This window comes from Mauremys reevesii, linkage group 1, assembly GCF_016161935.1.
Source record: "Mauremys reevesii isolate NIE-2019 linkage group 1, ASM1616193v1, whole genome shotgun sequence".
NCBI lineage: Eukaryota > Metazoa > Chordata > Testudines > Geoemydidae > Mauremys > Mauremys reevesii.
This window is the reverse complement of record NC_052623.1, coordinates 133503223-133519988: the sequence shown is the minus strand read 5'-3', so window position 1 is coordinate 133519988 and position 16766 is coordinate 133503223. Positions and strand designations below refer to the sequence as shown.

At 41.6% G+C, this 16766-nt stretch overlaps 1 protein-coding gene across 6 annotated transcripts in view; it reads left to right on the top strand.

The window, feature by feature from the left end:
* Positions 1 to 10292: 10292 nt before the first annotated feature.
* The window catches only part of PNPLA4 (patatin like phospholipase domain containing 4), a 47484-nt gene continuing 41010 nt past the window's right edge, over positions 10293 to 16766 (top strand). The window contains exons 1-3 of one of the 6 annotated variants that reach the window (XM_039483304.1): positions 10293 to 10311; positions 12446 to 12784; positions 13733 to 13850. In XM_039483304.1, the coding sequence (XP_039339238.1) occupies positions 12626 to 12784; positions 13733 to 13850 (277 nt within the window). In that variant the 5' untranslated portion in view covers positions 10293 to 10311; positions 12446 to 12625. Of the gene's footprint in view, positions 10312 to 10364; positions 10482 to 10521; positions 10618 to 10891; positions 12327 to 12445; positions 12785 to 12825; positions 12928 to 13732; positions 13851 to 16766 lie in introns of those variants that run through there. The other 5 variants (XM_039483294.1, XM_039483277.1, XM_039483310.1 and 2 more) reach the window with 5 other exon arrangements.

Below are 16766 nucleotides of genomic sequence, written 5' to 3'. Positions count from 1 at the left end.
CTAGCCCATGAGCACAGATACTCATTTTAGTTTAGTTGGCTGCATTATTTCGCAATTTTATAAACTAGAAATTCTAATTCACATCTGTCACAAGGTATCTTCTAAACTCAGTGGACTGATTGCATTAATCCTAGCGATATCTACTGTACAGATTTTTTTCTGCCTTTTCCACCATTCCCAATGGGAATTTCAAGTGATAAGAGACTCAACATTTGACAGCAGAACCAATTTAGTATATTGCTCTGGACTTCAGGTGTCACAGCTTGAACTGGGGTGATTTTAAAAAGCTGGTCTGGTCACAGCACTGGTCTCCTGAGCCTTTTCTGTTTACACATAATATAATTCTAGAATCAAACAATACATATTACTTTTCTGCTAAAAGTAGGGCTTTGGGGGGAGGGGGAGAAGGGCTGCAATGAAGGGGAGAACACATCGGCTCGTTTTGTCTGACAATCATCCTCAGTAGTTGTTGGTTAGCTCTTCAGCTTCAATTTTAAGAAAAATGTACACCCCCCCATTCCAGCTGTTGCAAATTTCACAACAGATTGTTACATTTTATATAAAAGAGTGCAAGAGTGCCAGGAAAATTTTTAAAACAAAGTTTGTACCAGATGACAAAGGTCTGGTCTGCATTTATGAATTAATAATTGTTGCCTGTCTCCTTTTTTTCCTGAATTAATTCACTTACCATATGTAGTATTTTTAATTTCAACAACATTTGCGTTTCTGCCAGTTATAAAAAGAATGAGCTCTTTGATGGTAACTAATGGAAACATTAAAGAGGAGGCTGAATAGTATGGAGAAAGGCACTTGTGTTATCTGATGTTGTGTGTAATTACAGTACTGCTCTACAAACTGGGACTAGACAAACAGCAGCACCACCTACTGCTTGGACCATATTTTCTGAAATTACTAAGAGCTGTGATCACACACTTGAAACAGTTTACAGAGGAAATTATTTTCAGACAAAGAGTAACTTTCTGTACTAGGTACAATAATGCTAATAAAAAATGGTCCGTTTAAAAAAAAAACCACAGCTGAGATCATTGTCCCATGTTACAGCCTTATTTCTCATGACCTTTTCTTTTTCCAATAAGAAAAACATATTTTTAAAAGCTTGAGGGAAGTGGGAAGGAAAACATTTTCACCATTAAATAGCTCTAAGTATCATTTGGTTTCCCACTGTCTCACCTGGACATCATCATCACATAAACTTTAAGTGTCACCTGTGATGTAGCCCATGATTCTACTCAGTTATTATCGGACTTCATTAATGAGGTCTGTTAGTATTGCAGATTTCAGATTAATGGATGAAGAACATATGGACTATAGGCATGGGCTTTTATTTGTAGTAAATATTTGTAGTGATACTTGAAAGAAAATGACTTGAAAGTTTTTTGTAAAACTTTAGTTATTTGATAAAAATACAAATAACTAGAAGTTAAAAATAGTCAATATATTCAATGCATTTAATTGTTGGATTGTTAACACTATCTCTGGGATGGTTATTGTCTCTTCATATGAAGCATACTTTGGAATCTCAGTTTAAATACAATGGGAAGAGGAGCGATTGAAAGGACAGAAATGAAAGCAGTGTAGAGAGAAAAAATAGAAATGTAGGTCTGGAAGGGATCTTAAGAGATCACCTAGTCCATTCCCCCATGCTGAGGCCGGACCAAATATACCGTATTTTCCGCACTATAAGGCGCACCTAAGAGCCTTAAATTTTCTCAAAAATTGGCCGTGCGTCTTATAATCTGGTGCGCCTTATGTGTGCACTGAGTTCCAAAATCTGTAAAAATGTTGTTGTGCCCTTGCTGCAAGCCATGCTGATTGACTGATCTATCATTTTTAGACATGACACAGTTGATCACCATCCGTAAACAATCTACGAAGACTGCTGGCAGCGATAAACCAATCAGAGAACTTCTCGTGACTACACATGCCCAATTCTTTCCACTTTTCTTCATAGGTATACTACCGGTATGCTGCAAAACAACATTTCTTTGTCTAAGGACCCCCGAAAATGGCACCAGTGAAGAGACATGCTTACGAGGCACAATTCAAACTACAGGCTATCAGTTACGCGGTTGTAAATGGGAATAGAGCAGCTGCGAAAGAATTCAACATCAATGAATCTATGGTTCGGAAGTGGAGGAAGCAAGAAAATGAAGTGCGCCAAGTTAAGAAGACGAAACAGAGTTTCATGGGAACAAATCGAGGTGGCCACAGTTAGAAGACCAACTTGAACAATGGATTATTGAACAAAGAACAGCGGAGAAGCGTCTCTACAGTCACCATTCGACTGAAGGCAACAACGATAGCACAAGACATGAAGATCGAACACTTTCAAGGAGGTCCGTCTTGGTGCTTTCGTTTTATGAAAAGGCGTCATCTCTCCATCCACGCAAGAACTACCGTGGCGCAGCAACTGCCGGCGGATTACAAAGAAAAGCTGGCCATCTTCCGCACCTACTGCAGTAACAAGATTACCGACAAAAAGATCCAGCCCAACCACATCACCAACATGGACGAGGTCCCCCTCGCTTTTGACATCCCCGTGAACCATACTGTGGAGAAAAAGGGGACCAGCACGGTATCGATACGCACCACGGGGCATGAGAAGTCGGCTTTCACTGTTGTTCTTGGTTGCCACGGTAATGGACAGAAACTACCACCTATGGTCATTTTTAAGAGGAAGACGCTGCCAAAAGAAAAGTTTCCAGATGGAATCATCGTTAAGGCCAATCAAAAGGGCTGGATGGACGATGAGAAAATGAGAGAGTGGCTGAGAGAGGTGTATGTAAAGAGACCGGATGGTTTTTTCCACGCATCACCATCCCTGTTGATCTGCGACTCCATGCGTTCCCATCTTACCCTTACAGTGAAAAACCAAGTGAAGCAAATGAATTCGGAGCTTGCCATCATTCCGGGAGGATTAACAAAAGAACTCCAACCGCTGGACATTGGTGTAAACAGGGCGTTCAAAGTGAAGTTCCGAACGGCGTGGGAGCGATGGATGACAGATGGCGAACACACCTTTACTAACACTGGGAGGCAGCGCCGGGCGAGTTACGCCACCATATGTGAATGGATTGTGGATGCCTGGGCTAAGGTATCTGCTTTAACTGTTGTCCGAGCTTTCGCGAAAGCCGGCATCATTGCTGAACAGCCACCTGGCAACGAGACTGACTCCGACAATGATGAGAGAGAACCCGGCATGTTTGATGGCGAAATTGCCCAGCTGTTCAATTCAGACACAGAAGATGAGGACTTTGATGGATTTGTGGGAGAAGATTGATTAAAAAATAATGTGAGTGTATTGTTAAATAGTAGAATAAAGTTCAACTAAACTCACTGTTTTGCTTCCGTTACCTTTTTACTACACTATGAACACCGTTACCTTTTTTTGTAGACCGTATGTTTTAGCATGCGCCTTATAATATGGTGTGCCTTATGTATGGGTTAAGTACAGAAATAGATCCCGTAATTGAGACTGCGCCTTATAATCCGGTGCGCCTTATGGTGCAGAAAATACGGTACCTAGACCATTCCTGACAGGTGTTTGTCTAACCTGCTCTTTAAAACCTCTAATGACCTGAATTCCACAACTTCCTTAGATGATCTGCTTCACTGTATCTTTATAGTTAGAAAGATTTCCTAATATCCAACCGAAATCTCCCTTGCTGCAAGCCATGCTGATTTTGATCTATCTTTTGTTAGACATGAAAAACAGTTGATCACCATCCTTTTTGTAAAAATCTTTTACATGTTTGAAGACTGTTGGTACTGTCCCTCATCAGTCTTCTCTTGACTACACATGCCCAATTCTTTCAACTTTTCTTCATGGGTCATGTTTTCTTCACCTCTTACTTTTGTTGATCTTCTCTGGATTCCCTTCAATTTGTTCATATCTTTTTAAAACTGTGGTGCTCAAAACTGGACACAACACTCCAGCTGAAGCTTTTCCAGTGTTGAGCAGCGTGGAACAATTACCTCCTGCATCTTACATATGACACTCCTGTTAATGCATTCCAGAATGACATTTGCTTTTTTTTTCCCAAGATAGCTTCACACAGTTGAGACATTCAGTCTGTGATCCACTACAAGCTCCAAATCGTGTTCTGCAGTATGACTACCTAGACAGTTATTCCTCATTTTGTATTTGTGCATTTGATTTTTCTTTCCATAGGGTAGCACTTAGCAGGTTATTGAATTTAATTTTGATTTCAGATGAATTCTCAAATGTTCCAAGATTGTTTTGAATTCTAATCCTCTCCTCTAAAATGTCAGCACCCCACCCAGCTTGGTATCATTCACAAATTCTATAAGCATACTCTCCAATCCACCATCCAAGTCATCAAGGAAAATATTGAATACTACTGGACCCAGGACAGATCCCACTTGACACATCCTCCCAGTTGGACAGTGAACCATTGATAACTACTCTTTGAGTACAGTCTTTCAAACAGTTTTATATTAATTCCTCTACACTATATTTCCCTAGTTTGCATATGAGAATGTCAGACTGGACAGTGTCAAAAGCCTTAGTGAACTCCAGATATATCAAGTCTACTACTTTCCCCCTATCCACTAGGCTGATAGTGGGGTTCAAGTGAGCTTTGAATTATTGGTCCTTAATGCAACACTTCATCATGGAGAAGATAACCCCAAACAATTAAATTTGTATCTCAAAGTTACTGAAAGAATATGTCTGCATGAAGAAAGTAATACACCTTGGAAAAAATAACCCCAACCATCTATACAAAATGATGGGCTATAAGTTAGCTATTACCACTCAACTTCAACATCTTTCTTACCTTGGAGAGTTCTCTGAAAACATCCGGTCACTGTGCTGTGGCAGTCAAAAAAGCAAACAGAACATTAGGAATCATTAGGAAAGGGATAGATTATAAAACAGAAAATATCATAATGCTACTATGTAAATCTATGATATGCCCACACCTTGAATACAGAGTACAGTTCTGGTAGCTCCATCTCAAAATAAATATATCCAAATTGCAAAAGATGCAGAGAAGGGCTACACACATGATTAGGGGTATCAAACAGCTTCAACACAAGGAGAGATTTAAAAAGACTGGGAATGTCCAGTTTAGAAAAGAGATGACTAAGGGAGGATATGAGAGAGGTCTAAAAAATTATGAATGGCATTGAGAAAGTGAATAGGGAAGTGTTATATATGCCTTCATGTAACACAAGAACTCGGGGTTACCTGATGAAATTAATAGGCAGCAAGTTTTTTCAAAAGCCACACCGCAGAATCAACCTGTGGAGCTTGTTTCCAGGGAATGTTGTGAAGGCCAAAAGTATAACTGGGTTCAAAACAGAATTAGATAACTTCACTGAAGATAGGTTCATCACTGGCTATTAGCCAGGATTTGTCAGAGACGCAGTTCCGTGCTCTGGGTGTCACTAAACCTCCAATTGCCAGAAGCTGGGACTGGATGTCAGGGGACAGATCACTCAAAATTTCCGTCATGTTCATTCCCTTTGCAGCATCAAACACTAGCTAACGTCTGAAACAGGATACTGAGCTAGATGGACTACTGGTCTGACCCAGTATGGCTGTTCTTATGAAAGTTTTGTACACTTAGCACATATAAATATTGTTTTGGCCATTTAAAGGCTCCCAAGGGAAGTTACTACCTATAGCTTCAGTGGTTGGTAGCATCATTTATTATTGAATTAATATGAGAAAACAAAACAACCCATTACTCAGCCGTTGGACTAGTCCAGTGGAGTTACCAATATAAAATGTTGTCTCTGCAGGCCTGAAGAACAGACACAGACTCTACCCAGGTCATGAATAAACTCCACCAACCAGACACTTTCTTCAAAAAAAAAAAGGGTGCCTCCAATCTGCACTTGATGCAAAAGGCTCTTCACTCCATCTTACCACTCCTGTGCACCATTTATTCTCAGCCATGTACAGGTATTTGAGTTTAAGATACAGATACACTGTGCCCAGTTACCACTAAGGACTCCTGCAAAGTTGAGACAATTACTTGAATCCTGACTACAGCCTTTAATATTATAAACATCAAATCAATATACATTAGAACACCCTTTGAACTAACTGCTAGGCACATTTGCTAGATGTGACAAAAATGGCAAAACCAAAAATAATCACTGGCTCATGGGCCAGTTGGCAGTGAAGGAAAAAAAATTCCCAGCCCCAAGTGGTCAAACACAGCTCAAAGTATGCCTGAAGCATGTGAAAGCCCTGATCCCACATTAGGCAGTAAACTTGGCGGGGCGGGGGGAAATCTTTGAGGATAGTGGTACAGTTATAGGGAAGTTAGCTGACAGGATTTCACCTTTTGGTTGTATGTGGCTATAAATGTTGGCACTAGCAGTGCACTCATTGGACTTGGATGATTTTCTTAGCTAAAATTCATTAATTTTTCTAGCTTAGAGACCCCATACATAACTGCCTCATGGAATAACTTAATATAATATCTGAAAAATCACATAAATAACACTCTGGTAACCTATACCAAAATGTTAATTTTCAAATTGTCTCCCCCACCACCATCCCTCCGTTATCAGCTTAATAAACTTTCCAGAGTGTATTTCAGAAGAGCTCCTGAACTAGGGAAATATAATAAGAATTGATAACCTTTTGGACATTCCTAATGGAAAAGTCAAAATTGATTGACATTTTGAATTTTTGTTCCTATACTTAGTAGCTTATAATGAATGTGTACTTAATTCCAAGATATTATTCAATGGAAACACTGACACACTCTGGCAGTTAGCCCATTAAGGTGCCTGTGCAACAACAGGTAATTATATAGGATGAAATTCACCACTATGTAGAGGGCAACACAAGGACTACACACCATTTAAGCCCTGCTTTTAGGACTTAAATGATGCAGAGGCCTTATGCTAGCTCTCTGCATAAGGGAAAATTTGACTCAGTGATTATGCAAGACACTTTATTCCAATTGATAATTATGGTTATCAGTTAAGGGTTTCAGATACTGTAAAGGACACCTACAATTAACCAGCCTAAAGGGAAATGGATAATAGAAAAATGAAGTTATGAATCAATAATGTACAACATCCCTGCACTTTCGGTGACAGGCAATTTTATTTCTGTAAAGTACCAGTTATACTCCCTTTCCTCTTCCTCCTTAAAATATTTGTAGATTGTCATCATTTCTCTATCTCCTCTCCCCCCCTTAGGTAAATATTAGGTCTGTCAAGAGATTAAAAACAATTAATTGCAATTAATAGCATTATTTTTTTAACGAGCATCATCAGCATGGACGAATATCCTTTGGAATGGTGGCCGAAGCATGAAAGGGCATATGAATATTTAGTATATCTGGCACGTAAATACCTTGCAATACCAGTTACAAAAAAACCATGTGAATGCCTGTTCTCACTTTCAGATGACGTTGTAAACAAAAAGAAGGCAGCAGTATCTCCCATAAATGTAAACAAACTTGTTTGTCTTAATGATTGGCTGAACAAAAAGTAGGATTTGAGTGGACTTGTAGGCTCTAACGTTTTACGTTGTTTTGGTTTTGAGTGCAGTTATGTAACAAAAAACACTACATTTGTAAGTTGCACTTTCATGATAAAGAGATTGCATACAGTATTTGTATGAAGCGAATTGAAAAATACTATTTCTTTTATCATTTTTACAGTGCAAATATTTGTAATAAATCATATAAAATGAGCACTGTACACTTTGTATTGTGTTGTAATTGAAATTGATATATTTGAAAATGTAGAAAAACATCCAAAATATTTAATAAATTTAAATTGGTATTCCATTGTGCAATTGTTATTCAATGTTTTATTTTGTGATTCATTTTTTTGAGTTAATCACATGAGTTAACTGTGATTAATCAACAGTCCTAGTAAATATACATTTAGCTTCTTTAAACTTTGGCTTTAAGTCTATCCATCTAGGCCCCCTACCTTCTATTTTTTTCCTGCTCTTCTCTGATTTCCAATTTTGTCTCTCTCATCCTGGCAATGGAGAACCTAAATCAGAATGCAATGCTCTAGGTTCAATTGGCCTATAGCGAGAAAAAGACAATGACTATGATCATCCATATCTGTGAAAAGATGTCTTTGCATATGACACCCAAAATTTCATTGAGTTCTTTTGCTGCTGTATTGCATTGTAAATTTGTATCTAATTTTATGTCTATTATGGCACTAGGGCTCTTTGATTTACTGCTTTCTATGATTGTTTTCCAAATTAGTTCCCTCCAGAAGAACAGTATATAGAGCAGATCATCAGTCTTAATTCACAGGAATATAGGATGAACGATCATTCTGGAGCTTACATTTTAACAAGTTGAACCTCATTTTGTTATTTTTTCCTTTTATCTAATATTTCAGCAGTCCTTTATATTATTCCTCTGACCTCAGTCTTGCTGGCAACTCCCTAGTGTGTCATCTGTGAGTTTCACTGGTGTTATATCTCCTCTTGTTGAACATTTACTAAGGTGTTAAATAAAAGGATCAACACTGATCCTTCTAATACCCCACTAGTCGTCTCTTCACATTTTAATACATTACCATAAATCCATATACTTTTTTATGGTCCTTCAGTTTATGTATCAGTATTTTAATCCAAGCCAATGTGAATTAATGTTGCAAGACACTGTATTTAATCTTTCACTAAAATCCCAAATCATGTATATTACATCCACTGTATGTAGATTTACTATGCAGAGTTCATAATAAATAGGAGCTCAGTGGATGACAGAATGTAAATGTATTCACTTCTGAATAATATGCCTAACAGTTGTCAGCAAAAAAGAATTTCAAATTAAGTCTTTCCCCACTGATTTTCTCTTTATATCCCTCTTCATTTTTCACTTACCATCTTGAAACTTCTGTATACTTGATGCCAGCTCTTTGTATAAATTTCATTCTTGAGAAATGGCAAAGGTATTGTGACCAAAACTACCCCTTTATTTAGACCCCACATACTCTTTTAATCATCTTTGTAAAAAATATGCCTTCTGAGATATCATTTGAAAACAACTCGCTTATCAATAATATCATGGTGAAATATATGTAGCAAAAGTATATGTAAAGTTATGAATTCCCTGATAAACAGGTCTATCCCAAACACAGGAATGTGTGTTTACTTCAATTTACATATATGTAGTAAATAGGGTCAAGACAACAGGGGAAGAGATGGCAGGGAAGAGAACAATTTGCATTTTAGCAAACAAGTGTGCGGTCGGAGGAGGGGAAAGAGCATGGAGCCTCCTTTACCATCATGTTGTTGGTGTCACCAGGCATGGCCCAGTGTTGACAGAGGGGTGGAAAACAACAGTGCCAATGAAGGCTCCCTGTATCAGGCCTCTGCTTGCCCGAACCGAACGCATGTTTGTTTTTTAATTAACCACAGGCCAGATGGAAGAAATGGAAAATGTGGGGTTGTGTGTTATCAGTACCAGTAGGAGGGAGGTAATTGCTGCACTGCTTGCCTGGCTGAAAAGGAAAAAGAAAAAAGAATGAAAAAGAAAGAAAAATAGATAATTGCTTTAATCTTGTTATATGCCAAGTTGCTTAGGAGGAGGGAGGAGGGGGGGGGGAGGGGGGGAGGAGGGGGGGGGGGGGGTAGGTAGAGGGGGTATAAGAGAGAAAGCTAAGAGAGAGAGAGTGTAGAGTTGTAGAGAGGTGTTTGATTTCTGTGTCTATTGTGCACCTTTTTTTTTTTTTTTTTTTTTTTTTTTTTTTTTTTGCTTTTCTTTTGTTTATTGGAATTGCCTTGGGCAACGACACACTGTTGTTGTGTGCTTGGGCCTTGGGCCTGTGCAACAATGTCATCTTGCTACTCAGATTGAGTCAGCTACAGCTGAAGCCAAAATAATGAGCAAAGACACAGGAGGCACAGTCCGGGCTGTGACTCCTTTGCAGAAAAGTTCACTATCACTGCAAACAATTACAAGGGGGAAAGTGAAGCACCTTCCCCACTCTGCTCAGGGAACCTGGGCAGGCCGCCTGGCACACAACAGACTGCCCCCCCCCGCCCCAAGCAATAAGTTTAGGGTGGCTCATTCCATTGCCGCCCCGCTCACATACACCCCCGCAACCAACCCTTCCCCAGTGCCCGCTGCGGCGTTTTGCTCAGGCCCGGGGGCTCCAGGGCCTCGCACGTGCTACAGCTCGCGCAGGATCCCGGCCAGCCACCCACTGCCTGCGCGTGCTAGGGAGGGGCGGGGGCGCGGAGGATTATGCCCGGACCTCCTCTGCCGCAAAGCCCTGTGCGCCTCGTTCCAGCACACTGCACATGCGCGGGGGGGGACACGCGTGAGTGACGTGCACTTTTTCGTCCGTCCTCGCGCGCCATCCCCGTTGTGAGGCGCGCGAGCCTGAGCCGGGCGGAACTGCCCAGAGCGGCGAATTGTTAATTCGGCCCCGCTCCTTTGCGCGTCACATGCGTGCGACTCGAGCTCCAGAGGCGCGCGCCCTCCCAGCGGGTGGGAAGCGAGATCTCGCGAGGTTTCCAGCAGGAGAGGGGCGGCGGGGGGCAAGGGGGCGTCGCTCGGTTTGTTGGCGCTGAGCTGGTAGAACAATAGGCGCGTCAGCGGCGGCCGGCGCGTGCAGGGAGAAGAGGTGCGTGGGGGTGCGAGGCTCCCGAGCGCCCTGCCTCGAACCAAAGCGCTGCGCCGCGCGGGGCTCTGACGTTGGGAGCCAGCACAGCCCCGCCCCCCGCATAAACGCTGGGCCCCAGCGGGGGGGGACGGGTCCCCCCGCCCTACGTGTCTGTGCTCACCCCCTCCCCGCGGGGGGAGAGGCTGCGCCGTGGCCTGGCGGGAATCGCTGTAGCCCTGCTGTAGCCCTGCACAGAGCTGCCTTTGCAACCCTAGCGCTCCGCTCAGACTAGGATAATCTCTCCCCGCCCCCACCCCCGTGTGTATTGCGCGGAGTCGGCTTGCGGGGAAATGGTGCCCTGGGCTAACTTCTATTTTGGTGCCCCTGGCCCCCTTGCGTGTGGTGCCCCCCCGTTGCCCCTGGCCACCGTGGGCTCCCCACCCTCCCTCTCCCCTAACGCCGCCCTGCACCCCCTCTTGCACCCATGTGGGGAAACTCACCTGAATGGCAGGGAGCAGAGCTGCTAGGTCGCCTTGAATGCTGGGGGGGGCGCAACATCGGGACTCCCTGCATCCAGGTCACTTCCCCACCTGGCTACCTGCGATTAAGGCAGAGAGCAGCGCCTGATGCTCGCCTCCCAGCCCAGGTGGGGAAAGTGATCTGGATGCATGGAGCACTTGGTGTTGCTCCTCATTCTCCTCCTCACAGCCCCCTAGGAGGGCATGGAGGAACATTGTGGGGGGTGGGGGAGCTGCGCACCTCAGCTCTGCTGCACTTTGGGCAATCACCCAGGGCCCCCTGGTATTGGGTGACACTGTATAGGCAGCTGTACAGTTTCTATCCCATAGTCAGTGCAGATGTTTGAGGCAATAATAAATTTCTCCAAAATTCTAAAAGACAAATGTGATTGGACTACATTGGAAGGGGCGCTCATGGGCAGGTGTAGTGACTTCCCCTCCCTCATTTAGCTGCCTTTCACTCCTATTTGAAATTGACTACATTTCAAGCTGATGGTTTCCTTTTATGGTCATGGATTATCAGGATCCCACAGTGTTTTATTTGAAGCAGAAACCAAGGCAATCTTCCCTCCTAGATTTTTTTTTTTTGACACTTAGCATTCATGAACTTCCAGACAAGGAATGTGTTTTCAGTTCTTCTGTGTAATTGTCTAGAGCTTGTATTTCTAATGATATAGCTGTGTTGGTCTCAGGCGGGGGACCATGGAGCGGGGACACAGGCCAGTGGCTGCTCTCCGCCCCATACGCCGGACAGGTGGCGGGTCCATGGCGTGGTGCCCAACAGCTGCCCAGGCTCCCCTGCTGGGCTCCAGCTGCCACCTGGCTGAAGGGGGGCAGGAGAAGAAGAGGGGCCAGGGCAGGCCCATGGTCAAAAGGGGATGGGCTGGGCTCATTCCACTTTCAAAAAGTGGGGGGTGCCATGGCCCTCTGAGTCCCCTACCCCCGTTGCAGCACCCCTGGTCCCAGGATATTAGAAAGACAAAGTGGCTGAGGTAATATCTTTTATTGGACCAACTTCTGTTAATGAAAGAGACAAGGTTACACAGAGTTCCTCAGCTTGAAAATTTCTCTTTCACCAAGAGAAGTTTGCCCCCAGAAAGGTATTACTTCACCCACCTGGTTTCTCTAGAGCTTGTATTGTCACCTGCAAAATATGGTCCAATCCTGCAATCTAATCTGTGCAAGCAGAGTCTTTATGGATCAGTTTGCATGGTATGTTACTGATTACCTTCTACATGACTCCCATTGTAGTGTCAGGGCCTTAACATACAGCTTTTCTTTTTTTTTTTTAATCACTCAACTTGGTTTTGGCTTTCTGTGTTTTCCACCAGGTATTTTAAATATTTTTAGTGGATGATGGGACATCTCCCTTGTAATGTCCAGCAATAAACTCATCTGGTGGTGTTGTAGCTACCTCATTCATTACAAGTCTGTGGCAGTAAAATGATCCTGTTCTGAGCAAATCCATTTATTGTTACACCATCTGGATTCAGGGGCTACATTGCAGAGGAATGTTGGCCACTAAACGCATGTGTAGCATCCAAAGGCAATGGCCTCCTTTGAAAGAGGATGGACTGCATGGTAGCATATTTTTTAAAATTCAGCAGTTTTGGACTGGTGTTCTGGGTTACTGCAGTCTAAGAGCCACACACGTTAAATCCACATATAATGTAAGTATTTACTTAATTTATTTTTTTCTATGGTGTTATAGGTATTCATAGTGCTCTTTCAACAACAAGACCAGATCCCTTCCTCAAGAGTTTACTATTTTAAGGTTTGATGAATTGAGGACTACTGGCATAAGGGAGTGCAGGTTTGGACATTAACTCAGAAAAATGACCAGACTAGGGGGTGGAGGTTGGAAAGTAACAGGATATGTGACTTGCCATATAGGTTTCTTGTTGTTCTAGCTTCTTTAAGAGAAAAATAAAACCTCTGTGTAGTTATAGTGTAGGAAAAATAAGATGATTACTGATGTGGAAGACTAGCTGAAAGAAATAAATGTTTAGGAGAGACTTCAGGAGGGCATGGACTGAGGTGATTTGATTTACTGAAGAAGGGAATTAGTCCTCGTGTGTGGGGATGAGGCACAAAGACCAGAAAAAGAGGGTAAAGGATTTGTTAAGGTAGGATAAGAGCATAAAACTTGAGTATCACTATGGAATGTATGCAAGGAGAAAAGCCTAAGGCTGTGGAAACATGACTGAAGCAGTTCACAAGATCATTTATGAAATACAAACTTAATCTTGGTGTTTGCATGTCATATTCTACACATGATGCCTGTAAGTGGCATAGTCTACTGTACCTAGTTTTAGACATCCACTTAGATTAGTTTCAGCTTTGAAAGTGTAAATTATTGCATGCTGTTGTTTGTTATAAATAATAGCATATAACATGTTATATATATGGTAGTGTGTTTAGACACTGTACAAATATGCAAATGACATGGAGCTTTTATTCACTTTTCACCCAGCTAGTTTTAAAGAACACATCATGATTTTTCACAGTATTATTTTAAATACTTCAGAAAAAAATCAGCCGAGATTTTCCTGCAACCATTCCTTTTATTCTTTCCTTCAAAAGATTAACCTTTGATTGTCTTGATGTGGGTGTCCCAGGTACAGAATGAATGGCTGATAATGGACATGGCAACCGCTGTTGTTGCTGACGAAGTTAAAACAGCCTATGGGAAAGGGCCCAAAGCAACGTCTGACGGAAGACAACTCATGATGGAAGGTATTTAATACTTTTATTCTCAGTTAAATCTCAAGTATCTTGTTTTTATCATCAAGTTACTGTATAATATGGATTTAAGTATTTTGGAAAAAAAAGCAACATACAGGAATTTTTTATTGCTAATAAAAAAGGGTTTTGTATTTTTTCCACGGTGCACTAAATAATAATAATTATGGTTCACCGCAGTACATTCTGCAATTTAAAAAATAAATTTTATTCACCCAATACAGTATTGGTCCAATCAAGTTGAAGTCAGCAGAAGTCTTTCTGTATACTTTATTGGGAGTTGGCTGATGATTCAGAAGAAGCTTTCTTTTTTTTTTTTTAATTAAATATGTGGAGATACACCTATCTCATAGAACTGGAAGGGACCCCAAAAGGTCATCAAGTCCAGCCCCCTGCCTTCACTAGCAGGACCAAGTACTGATTTTGCCCCAGATTCCTAAGTGGCCCCCTAAAAGATTTAACTCTCAACCCTCAGTTTAGCAGGCCAGTGCTTGAACCACTGAGCTATCCCTCCATCCTGGAACAGTCTACTGAATAACTAGGACACAATCAGGTATTATTTTGTAGTCCTTTAGCTTGCATGGTGGTATCATGAAGTGACATAGTAATGGAGTCTTTGTGTGTGCTTTGGGCTTAATCCAAAGCCCATTGAAATTAATGCAAGGACTCTCTTTTGACTTCAATAGTTTTTGAATTAGAACCTTTGTGTTTGATACAGCTCACCCACTTGGGGCTTTTGTGGTCTTGAAGATACACCAAAGGCAGACTCTCATAAGTATTTACCCCTATCTGGTTTCTTGATGCTTATTAAATTGATAGTTATTTTACAATCCCTGGAAAGCTGCCTCAGTGTGAGTATAGATTTGTAAATACCTTGCATCTCTTCCTTTTATTTCTTTGCTTATTTTCTCAAGGTAAAGTCCAAGTTAAATTGTAAGCTTGTTTATTGAACTAGCAGTGCATTGTAGCTAACCATCCAGTGTGCTAATGTAATATTTTAAGGCTTTTCATTTAATGCAAATATTCATATCTTATCTAAACTGCTTGATAGCTGTCATTCAGTATATTTGTGTTCATAAAAATGTCGCATTTGTTGGCAGTTCCTTTTTGTTAATTCTTGTTAAAATTTTTGGTGAAATAAGTTTATAGCCAATGTTAGGCTGTGGATTTTTTTTTTTTTAATATTTTTTACTATTATTTGTGTAACGGTATATCCCAGAAGCGCAACAGAGATAGAGGCCCCATTGTGCTAGCTGCTGTACATACACATAGTAAGAGACAGCCCCGCCCTCAAATTTTTAGAGTGTGAGGTTACAGTCCTGCAGTACATGCAGACTCAATGAGTGAGCAAACATCCGTCATCCACCCACAGGTATTACATTGCAGGATCAGGGCCTAAATAGACAAGACAGATTAAGAGAAGAAATACCAACTATATAGAAATTGATATTTCTTTGGCTCTTAAAATAATTTAAAATATATTTTCAGTTCAAATGAGTTTGCACACATAAGTAGATGCATCTTCACTACTGGTTCCACTTCATTCAGGGTCTCTGCAAGTCTTTAAACAGCAGTTCTATGGAACACTTAAGAAGGCCCTTGTGGCAGTAGGAGTTCAAGCAGTTCCTTTATGCCGCTGACATTGAACTCTCTTGTCTGCTTGACAGCCTTTTATTTGAAGCACTGGAATTTTGAACTGGTGACCACCTTTATTGGTCAGTGGTCCAGTGTAATCAGCAAACAGGCCAGGTAAAATTGGTGCTGTTTTTATAAAGGAAGTTTTACATGGTTGTGGGGGAAGGGTTAGTTCTAAATTTGAATAGGTTTGATACATAGATATTTTTGGGCAGAGGGAAGGGGACAGAACTTTAAAAAACAAAGGCTTAGTCATGACTGTTTTTCATTTTAACTATTCCAGTGCTACAGATTTATAAATACCCTTATTTCTTTTGGCTTTCCTATACCCAGAGCTGTACCCTAGGGATCCTGTTATGGCACACTGTAGAATTCTCTGTGCCCTTGCCCACCTGTTCAGAATGCCAGATTTGCCATTGTCTAGGGACCCTTTCTCATTAGCTAAGTTGATGCAAAGAGCTGGTATATTGGTGTAAATCTGTCCCAAAAATATCCCTTGTACAGAAGCCTCCTGCTTCAAGGCATAGAGTTTTCTCTGTCTGCTCTGTTCTTGCTTCACAGAAGATGCAAGAAGGATTTGGATGCATGAGACATGGGTGAGCCAGAGGTGGGAAGGATTGATTTGAGAGTGGCCTAGGCAATTTTGTCTCCTTGCCTTTGCAATGGCCCATAGGCATTCTGTATAACCTTGGGCTTGACCTAGTTTGTGCCATGTGGCAAACTAGCCCCTAGAAGTCTCTGAACGGGGGAGGTGGAGCTATCTTCCCTCTATTCCCACAACAGCACTAAGGCCTTATCTATACTACCGCTTTACAGCACTGAAACTTTCTCACTCAGGGGTGTGAAAAAACACCCCCCCCAGGCGCTGTAAGTTTCAACGCTGGAAAGTGGCAGTGTAGGCAGTGCACCAGCGCTGGGAGCTACTCCCCTCACGGCAGCACTTCAACGTTGTTAGTGAAGACATACCTTAAGATGAATCTGCACTTAAGTCATGTTTACCTGTTTCTGCATGCCTTAAATACACAGTTATGTTCTCTTTGAAAACATTGGCAACAGTCTGATGTTCCCAGATACAACAGTCAATGCCAAATTCAATGTAAATTAAACAAGAGAGGTTTACAGACTAAAGAGAAAACAAAAAATGTTCGGTGAAATGTAAATACTTTATCTTGGAAACTAAAATAAAATTCTGAAAGTTACCACTAAAGTTATGGAGAAATGTAGAGGAAAACAGACTCTCTCATTGAGCTCCATAACAGACCCCAGGTTTTAGTT